The sequence below is a fragment of the Sylvia atricapilla genome, chromosome 1 (assembly GCF_009819655.1).
Source record: "Sylvia atricapilla isolate bSylAtr1 chromosome 1, bSylAtr1.pri, whole genome shotgun sequence".
Classification (NCBI taxonomy): domain Eukaryota; kingdom Metazoa; phylum Chordata; class Aves; order Passeriformes; family Sylviidae; genus Sylvia; species Sylvia atricapilla.
This window is the reverse complement of record NC_089140.1, coordinates 39,206,044-39,215,694: the sequence shown is the minus strand read 5'-3', so window position 1 is coordinate 39,215,694 and position 9,651 is coordinate 39,206,044. Positions and strand designations below refer to the sequence as shown.

At 41.0% G+C, this 9,651-nt stretch overlaps 1 protein-coding gene across 1 annotated transcript; it reads right to left on the bottom strand.

The window, feature by feature from the left end:
* Positions 1–1,188: 1,188 nt before the first annotated feature.
* On the bottom strand, positions 1,189–9,644 carry OXSM (3-oxoacyl-ACP synthase, mitochondrial). Its single transcript, XM_066319984.1, is given in 3 exon segments — positions 1,189–1,800; positions 4,214–5,219; positions 9,423–9,644. Coding segments are annotated over 2 exon segments (1,410 nt in total). The 5' UTR covers positions 5,218–5,219; positions 9,423–9,644; the 3' UTR covers positions 1,189–1,394.
* Positions 9,645–9,651: the final 7 nt, after the last annotated feature.

Sequence of the window (9,651 nt, the reverse complement as noted above, 5' to 3'; positions counted from 1 at the left end):
AGCTTCTGAAATAGTCTTAATCATTCTCTCTTAATCATTAATATTTCACAACAGCCTATTTAACTTTCTACTCAGTAAAGACAGCAAATGCAAAAATTAAGCTGTTCAATATCAACATTCAGATCATTTATGTAAATAATGAGATTTTAGGGTACAGCTCAGCCTCATGATAGCCATTAGTAAGCTCATTCCAGAATGAAATTCACTTACAAATGCAGCTACTTTCTATGTAGTTTATTTTAAATTTAGTGAGTTACTTTGCCTCCGCTTACACAGGTCAAAGGCTAAGACAATTTCATAAAGAACACTGGAGAAAAGTCTCTTAATGAACCCACCAATGGGAATATCAAACTTCACTCACATCTGCACTGTAAATCAAGCCACTATTTGGCTAAGATGCTTGGCTAGTGCCAGAAAGAATACACAAAGTCCTTTACTTTTTCTTTGCAAAACTACACCCTCATCAATATGTTTGCTTTAGATATAGTTTAGTGTTCCTGTTCTCTCAGATTTAGTTCTTGAAAACTTTTTTTTTTCCTAAAAGAGGCCCTGTTTCACAAATTTTGCTAGTTCTACTTTTCCATTTTGGCAGAAAAACCAGATACTTCCCAAGATACTTATTCCTTTCTGGATAACTATTTTTGAAATCTTCAGTGCCATACTTGAATATCTAACTTACTATGCTTATACAAAATTTCCGAACAAAAACAGGTCATGACCTACTAATTCTATCTCTGGGCCACATGGAGATGTACAGGCCATGCTGTATGCATCCTTCAATGTTAGCCCACGGCTAACAAGGAAACACAACAAATGGAAATTAATAAAGATGAAAAGAAATGAACCAGTGCCAGAAGTCCTATGAATGTCTGTCTATATCGTTGTCCCCTGAATATCACCTGTGTGGAAGAATGTACATGTATCTATGACATTTGAGACAACTCATCATGAGGAAAAAGGCAGAATCCTATATGGAGTGGGTAACAAAGGGGAGCTAAGTCATAAACTTGTATTACCATGCAGTTTAGTTCTTCAGGTGTGAAGTCCTATCTTTTTAGCCAGCCTCTCCTTTGTATAAATGATTCCAAACAATTTCTCTGTCATGTGCATAGAAAATTTTTTTCTAATATAGTTTAAACCATGTCTCCTGCTGTAGCCAAGAACAAAATCCTCTTCGTCACACAAGAATAGATCTTTTATTTATTTTTATTAAAATGAGTAAAAGAAGTTCCCTCTTTCTAGAAGACTTACTGGTGTAATTGTTAGGGTGAATAAAGTTCTGATGTATCAAATGAGCAACTCTCAAAGCTGAGAAAAGATTACAGAACACACCAGGGATAGCAGTACAGAAAATAATAGTTGGTGCCATTTTTTCAGCCCATTCACAACGTAAGTTAAACACTTGCAAAGCACAAAGTTGCATTAGTGCCACCAAAGCCAAATGAATTTGTGAGTGCTACACGCCGTTTGTCAGTTTTCCACTCCTGAGCTGTCAATGGAACATAATTGAGATCAAACTCTGCCTCTGTTTTCTGTAAGTTTAGAGTAGGTGGCAAAATCCCATGGTAGCAGGACAGTGCAGTAAAAGCTGCTTCAATAGCTCCTGCAGCCCCCAAGAGATGTCCTGTTGCTCCTTTTGTTGAGGAAACTGCAATATTACGTGAGTGATCTTTAAAAAGTCTCTTGATTGCTTTATTCTCAGCAGCATCTCCTAGGGGTGTAGAAGTTGCATGTGCATATGACATATGTTACATCTTCAGGTTATTGATCCCAGAATCTTTTATTGCTGCAGACATGCACCTAAGGAAAAAAAAAAAAGACAACAGAATGCTCATTTGCCCAATGTACTTTTGTCAATGTACAAACCAAAAGAAAACTTATAGATTGTTTTAAAATGTTTAGCAAGTGTGGAAATCTGCTTTAGCAGAGATGTTAAATGACAAGAGGTTAACTCATCTCACTAAGCACATTAGCATCTACCTTAGGTACCAGGGGAAGACAATAGAAGTGAGGCCCACTATAAAATCAGACTTGCTGTTTAAAATTCCAGCTAGGAAAACACAAAGCAGAAAAGAAGATAAGAAAATCAGTCTTTACAGACTACATTAATGTATCAAACACCCTTTTCGCCATAGAATTTGAAAACATTTGATAGAGAAATAACTACCAGTATTATTACAAAAACTTAGATATGCTCTCCACAGCAAAAATTCTGGGAAATGAAAGAAAAAAATCTGAAGTCATCCTCCACATAAGCTTCTTTTGTATGCTTTCCAGAGACTAGAAAATGTCAAGGAGCTAGCACAAATCTCTATATTTCATTTTATAATGAAATTTACTGAAAGTCACACTTTTCTACCCCTGGCATGGTATGTTTCGTTTGACTCCTGATGACTTCTGCACTGTGACTGTCTCTTTGAAACATGTTTATTAAAACCACGGGAGGATCAACACAGTTCCATACCACAATTTCTCACAGATTTCCCTCAAAGAAGGAGATGAATCAGACATCTCTCCATGACACAACAATGAAGCACCTCTGAGCAAAAGACCACTGCCCTTTTGGAAATTTATGAAAAATAAGGAAATAAAATGAAGCTCAAAAACAGATAGCACAGGCTTCTGGACAAATTTAAATGTCTCTGCTACAGCCTCCTACCTTAGAAGCATCCAGCTTACCTTAGGGTGGAGGCCACTGACACTGTCATTAGATAGTGAGCCCATATTCAGGCAAAAGAGATTACTGATAACTATGAGATAAATTAATTTAGTTAAATACATTATCTGCAGTGAACTTATTCACTTAAGGAGATACCAGATTACTTGTGTATGCCAGCCACTCTTTACATCCACAATTCTGAGTCTGCCTTTGCCTCTCCTTTTCTGCTGGTTTATTCCAACATACGTATTAGCTTCCAACAGAAGTAGTTATTAGAAGATGACAAAAAATATATTCCTCTGAATTTTTTGATGTAAAAATTCAAATAAAATTCATACAGAAAAGTGAGATAAGTACAAACACTCCAGATTTAATCCATATACCACTGCAGTAACAAAACTGGCTTGAAGACAGTTTTAAAATGTATTCTCTTATCTGAATGGTGGAAATGCTCAACATTTTGGAGATACCCAGATTAACTTCCAACTCTTCCTACTGTGAATTTAATTTATATGCTGCTGCAATCATAAAATACACAAAAATTCTATTACAATATATTGCCATATCATCTCAAGGGTAAACAAGTCTGAAAATATGAGATAAGACACTGATTACTCATCTCACACCTAAGTCTGCAGAACAATTAAATATAAATCAAAGAGCATAGATGGAAACATGTTATATTTACATTTCTAGAAAAATCTGTTAACCTTATAAAGATACAAACACAGCTTTACAATACCATGCAGAAGTTCGATCTATTTGTGCAGTGATATATAGAATTTTGGCACTAAATATTCACATACATTCAGAATTAGGCTAACTAAATCTTTACTAAAGATTCCAATGTCAGCAATAGTACCCAGCCTACATGAAGCTCTCCAACTTACACATGTAATTTAGCTGACAATTTAATTAGATCAATGATAATGATTAGATTAGTATCATCTACTTGTGAACACGTTTTGATGAGATAAACACTGATGAAGCTTTACTTCCTCTCCTAAACAGTACTAAAGTGTATTTCTGCTGTCTCCCTTCACCAGCATGCTTAGCTGCATCCAAAAGAAGAACTGAATATTCTAACAAATTAGATCTTCTAAGTGCTCTACAGCTTTCATCACCTGAGATTTCTTGCAACAAAAAACATATTTTTGCAGGGGGTAGTCTACCTTCTTGATGGAAAAAGAGTGAAGGAGAACCTGAAAATCTATCTCACCACAAACATCTTAAAAAGAGGTTTCCGTTGAGACTTATTTATGTGAATAGCTGTAAGCAGCCAAGGAAAAATGCTTTCACACAGAGAAAGCTTTCATAGCTGTATGGAAAAAGGTTGATTCTACCAAGAACTGGCCTTCACCCTCCTACTAAAAAAAGAGAATCGGGGCATAATGTTACCAGAAGCTCTTTCATTTTTCAGAATTTCAAGCTTTTGGAATATTAATTCAAGATTGAACATCCCTTCCCTATGAAAAAATATAGGATGACTGAAACAAATGTACCCACTAAAATTAACATAGGAAGTAGCCATTATAATCAACATAGTGTTCTTACCTGAATGCACCATCTCCCTCGGGATTAGGTGCTGTTATGTGGCAAGCATCACCGGACAGTCCATAACCCAATACTTCTGCATAGATCCTAGCACCTCTTTGTACAGCATGTCCATACTCTTCCAAGACCAGCACAGCAGCACCCTCTCCCATGACAAACCCCTCCCTCTGCGAATCAAAGGGTCGACAGGCTGTTTTAGGGCTTGAGTTAAAACTTGTGCTGAGGGCCCGGGCTCTTGCGAATCCAGCCAAAGACAAAGGACTAATGCAAGCCTCAGTTCCTCCAGCCAACATGACATCAGCATCACCAGCAGCAATGAATCTAAAGGAGTCTCCAACTGCATGGGCGCCTGTGGTACAAGCGGTCGACACAGCGTGGTTCGGCCCTTTCAGTTGGTGTTTAATGCTGATATGGCCTGCTGCCATATTGACTAAAATCTTTGGGACAAAAAATGGGCTGACCTTATTGTAACCCTTTGTTTTAAACAAGGCAGCTGCATCAGAAATTTCTTCCAGTGGAACCATTCCCATCCCAATTGCCACACCGGCAGTTAAGCGGTCCTGTTCAGAGCGGGGAGACCAGCCAGAGTCCTTCATTGCCAGCTCTGCTGCACCGATGGCCATCACGGTGGCAGAACTCATGGATTTGATCTCTGACTTTGACACAAAGCTTTCTTCACTGAATTCACCCTCCTTGTTTCCCCTTGGCACACACGCAGCCACTCTGCATGGGATGCCTGCATATTCTTCCCCATCTAGCGATGTAATCCCACTGCCTCCTTCCAGAAGGTTCTTCCACACAAACTGAGTCCCAACACCAAGAGGGGACACTAAGCCAATACCTGTAACAACTACTTTCCTTCGACATGCAGGCAGTGACTTGCTGAAAGACCTTCTGTGGTTTTGTAAATGTAGACTTAAATTCAGACTCCGGAGATGAAGATTTGCAATCTTTAACAGATCCTGTGAGCACTGTGAGAACATGGTGGCAATAATCAAGCACATTCCTGCAAATGGAGCGGGGTGGAGGGGGTAGGGAAAGACAAACACAACAATAAAGCAGCCAATGTGGAAAGCTTTCCAAGAACAATAAATTAATAACCTGCTTCTTACAAGACAGCCTATTTTCAACCGTGAAGAAAGGGATATAGATTCTGTGTCTGTAACAAGGAATAGTATGAGTTATGGCAGATAATGGCAAAGAAACATGTTCACTTTGGGAATACCTTTAGTGGGCTCTTCTAGCTTAAGCTGCTGATAAATATGACTTTGCACCATTGTGGACCGTGAAGCACTCTGGTTTTGCCTGGAGCTTTAACCACCAGCTGGCTGGAGGCAGAAACAATGAGCATTAACAGCTTCATTCCTCTAAGGAAAAAAGTGTGTGTTTACCAGTAAAATGTATGTCCCACCATTACCAAGTAGAGGATATCGTTATCTCAACCTTCATGTCAGGCAGAACTGTCTAGAAACTCCAAACAGGAGTCAATAAACTTGTCCTGGTTCTGCTACCAATGTAATTACACATCTAGGACAAAACTCCTTTTCTTTCCACCTACACCTACCCTTTATCAGCCTTGGGTTATTAAACAGTGTCAGGGGACAATATCTCAAGTAGCTTGAGCAAGATGTGGAGCACAGCACCATCCCCATTGAAGGTAACTCCACCAGACCCCATGTAACAAGAGACACGGCAAGTGATGGCAGAAGGCCTCTGCTGAGAACATGCACTTGAGGAAGGAGCGGAGGACTATGCCAAGCAGTGATAGTGCTGTGCTGTGCCACAGTCCCTTTTCATTGCCTTGGCCACTGCCAGATTGAGAGCCAGTCTGATTGCACACATCTGACATGCTGGAGCAGGGCAGAGGCTGCAGTACAGGTCTGCCAACACCTACAACATAGGCTTCAACAGGTTGCCTGCTTTTTGCCTTGTCCAAAGAGCAACTTGATATCCTCAGCCCTTTGGTAAAATGGAGAGAGGTGTATGAAGACCGTAAGGGGCTGCTGGCCACTCCTGATAAAATACCCAGCATGTGTTACTAAAAAACATCAAGGAACCATAGAAAAGCCTGGGTTGGAAGCGACCTTAAAGATCATCTCGTTCCAACAATCCCTGCCATGAGCAAGGACACCTTTCATTAGACCAGCAGAGACTAGAATCCAGCCTGGCCAAGAACACTTGGGGATAGGGAATAAAAATAATAAACAACCACATATTATATTTTATACATATTGTATGCAACTATTAAATTTAATAATGAAAAAATATTTTTAAAGGAGCCTGTCTTAAATCTTGACCCAAATTTGCCATTTCAGGTTTTTAAGCCACTTAGCCTGGACTCTGTAAGAGGCAGTGTGTGTGCATATAAAAATGTGTATAAAAATTATGTATCATATATAATATACTATGTATTATATAATGCAAGTTACATATATATAAAGAACGTTAGATATTCTATATATAATACAGAATATTAAACACCTCTGCAATCATATTATATGGATATTTATAGAGTATAATGTATACCATATATGTTTCATAGACACACTATGTATGTATGTTGTATACCATATAGAATGTGTAAGGTAATGTATTTTATACGCATTATTATACATGCGTACAATAATGTGAAACAGAAAATATTTTATCAGTGTATATACATATATCTCAAGATATACAGATAATACGACTGCAGAGGTCTGTAAGGCAGCTCGGCCCGCAGCCCCACGCAGCCTGTACTGAAATGCCGTCACCCGGCGCCGAGCCGTCCTGTCCGACCCAACAACGCCCGATACCTGGTGCGTGGAAAAAACAGGCGCAGGATAATTTGCCCAGGGAACAAGCGCTACCGAACACCCCCAGATGTTTCAAGGCTAATAGCTACTTTTAATGTACAAAGCAGGAGTCAAAGCCCGGCTCCACGGGACCGCCCAGCGCCGCCATTGCCGGCCCGGCCCACCGCGCTCCCCCGCCGGCCCGTGCTAAAACCCCCGCCTCCCTCCGCCCCAGCCCTCAGCGGTACCTCCGGCCGCGCTCCCCCCCGCCCCGCGATGGTTCGCTCTGTCTCCCTCTCCCGATCCGACGGCGCGAGGCCGCACCACTCCGCCGGCGCGGGGGGAAAGAAGGAGGTGCGAGGCTACGCGCGGCCCACGGCGCTTCCTCCCGTCTGGCCCCGCCCCGCGGGTGCCGGTGTGGGCGGGCGGGCAGCGGGACCGTGCGGATAGCCCAGGGACCGGGAAAAGGCGGTGGAATAATTTCCTTACCAAGCCACGCGTTTTCAGTCACGCAAAGGAGGAGTAAAAAACACCCCCAAACCTAAAAGCCTTCAAACAAACACTCGGTGGAGTAATAGTAATAATAAATAGTACTAATATATCTTATCCTGGACAGACTGCCATGGCAGAGCATAAAATGTTTGCCAAAGTCTCTCAACAGAGACATGAATTAATTACACTGTGAGTTTACTTGTTAGGTGATATCTTTATATCATTTTAATATACCAGCAGTAAGAAAACTGAAATAATTTTACCCCACACAACACAATAATGTTTATTAGCTGCAAACACGGCTACTTAAAAATACAAACTCCAACAGATTAATAAGGCACTGCAGAAAAAACAAAACCACCAAACAACCGAGTAGGAGATCAATGCAATATTTAATTAAGAAAAAATAAACGTGTGTGCACTTTTTTAAAATGAAGAGTCTGTTTTTAATTTAGAAATAAAATTCCTTGGGCATTTAATGTGTTAGCGATTTGCTGGAAGTAAGCACTTGGTTTTCTAGATATTTCACACTGCTTGCCTATGAGCACTTCCAAAGCATTGTTTACAAAGGCCGTACTGAGATGCATTATGTATCTATACGAATACATGTATGGCAATATAGTTAATCTTTGTAATTCCTAAGGCAGCCAACACTGAGAGTCACATGCCTACATGAAACACATGGAAAGGAAATTAAAAGCTGAAGTAGCAGCCAAGAAACATGGCATCATCTTAAATTAAAATTTTATTACTTTGGTACCAATCCCATGATCCTTAGGGCTGAAATAGTAACTTTTCAATTGTGATAGTGGGAATAGTAAGCGTAATCTCAGAAAAGTGAACTGCCCTGTGTTAAATCTCAGCTTTTGTGAGGGATATGTACCACTATCTTAAAAAGTCATAGAAGCTGAGCAGTGACCTGTCAGAAACACTCAGCAGAGCTGTAGCATATTATCACCTACAAAATCAAAAGGCAGCTTGAATTTTAAGAACCTCTCTTGCTTGGAACTCTTTAAATCTGCATTCCTAATAAAGCAAATCTCCGTAGGCCTCTGTGTCCAAGGCTCTTCACCACAATTCTTTCATTAGCAGCACAAACCAGACATCTAGAAGAAGACCAGGGGTTTTCCACTTCTCTGGGAAGGACTTTGGGTGGTGCAGGGTGGATGTCGTGGTGGGGGCGAGTCGCTGCAGTGACATTTCTGCTCAGGCAACCCAGGTGAGCCTGAAGGTGTAGCACCCTCAGTGCTGTCAAACCAGAGCAGTACAAAAAGGGATTTACATCCTTAATGATGTAATGACTGCCCACCAAGGGGCTCCTGATGTTGCAAAATATGGGACAGATAAACATTTTCTTAAGAAATTATGTTCTTTGATGTTTGATCTTTGTATATTTACAAGCTAAATCGACCAGAAAGGAGATTTAATCAAGCTTCAAGTTATGTCCAGGTGTTAAAGAGAAATTGCTTGCTGACAGAATTGCTTTTTTAGGACTCCACGTTTCAATGAGAAAGCTCAAAGAGGTGTAGGTTTACAAAGCTTGGGAAGAAGAATTTACCACTGACAGTGGGCACGAAGAATGCAGAACTCATTGGACACAAGGACATTTGGCAGAAGTCCCAAGATGAGGAAGAAACTAGCAAAGACAACTCATCAGCTGTGCTGGGATCATCTCTAACTGGATAAAAGGTAATTCTGCAAGGGGAGTTTGCAACCATTGACTGGAGAAAAAAAGAGCACATGGAATAATCAGCATAAGAAGTAAGGGAATCATTTAACCAACAGAAGATAGCATGTTAATTAATAAGACAACTGTGTAACTTGTATCCAATGAACATTAATGTCTTTGCTTGCTAGGATGTATAAATAGAGATAAATTTTGGTAGTCATCGTGCTGGCGTCGTGCACGCCTTTCTGCGCAGATCTATAAATAAATCAAATACCTCGACCCTGCGCGTGGATTAGTCCCTTGCAGACGGGATGAAAGAAGGTGCTTTGGGACACGGAGAGCCCGGTGTGACCGGGAGGTCCCGCTGTTCAGAGGGCTGCGGGGTCAGCATTAAACCCGCTCCGGCCCTTTAAGGCCCCCCCAATGCGCCTGCTGTGGGCGCGGGGCTGCGCGCGGTGACCTCACCGCTCCTACTGCGCATGCGTCCAGCGGCGGGCGGTGCT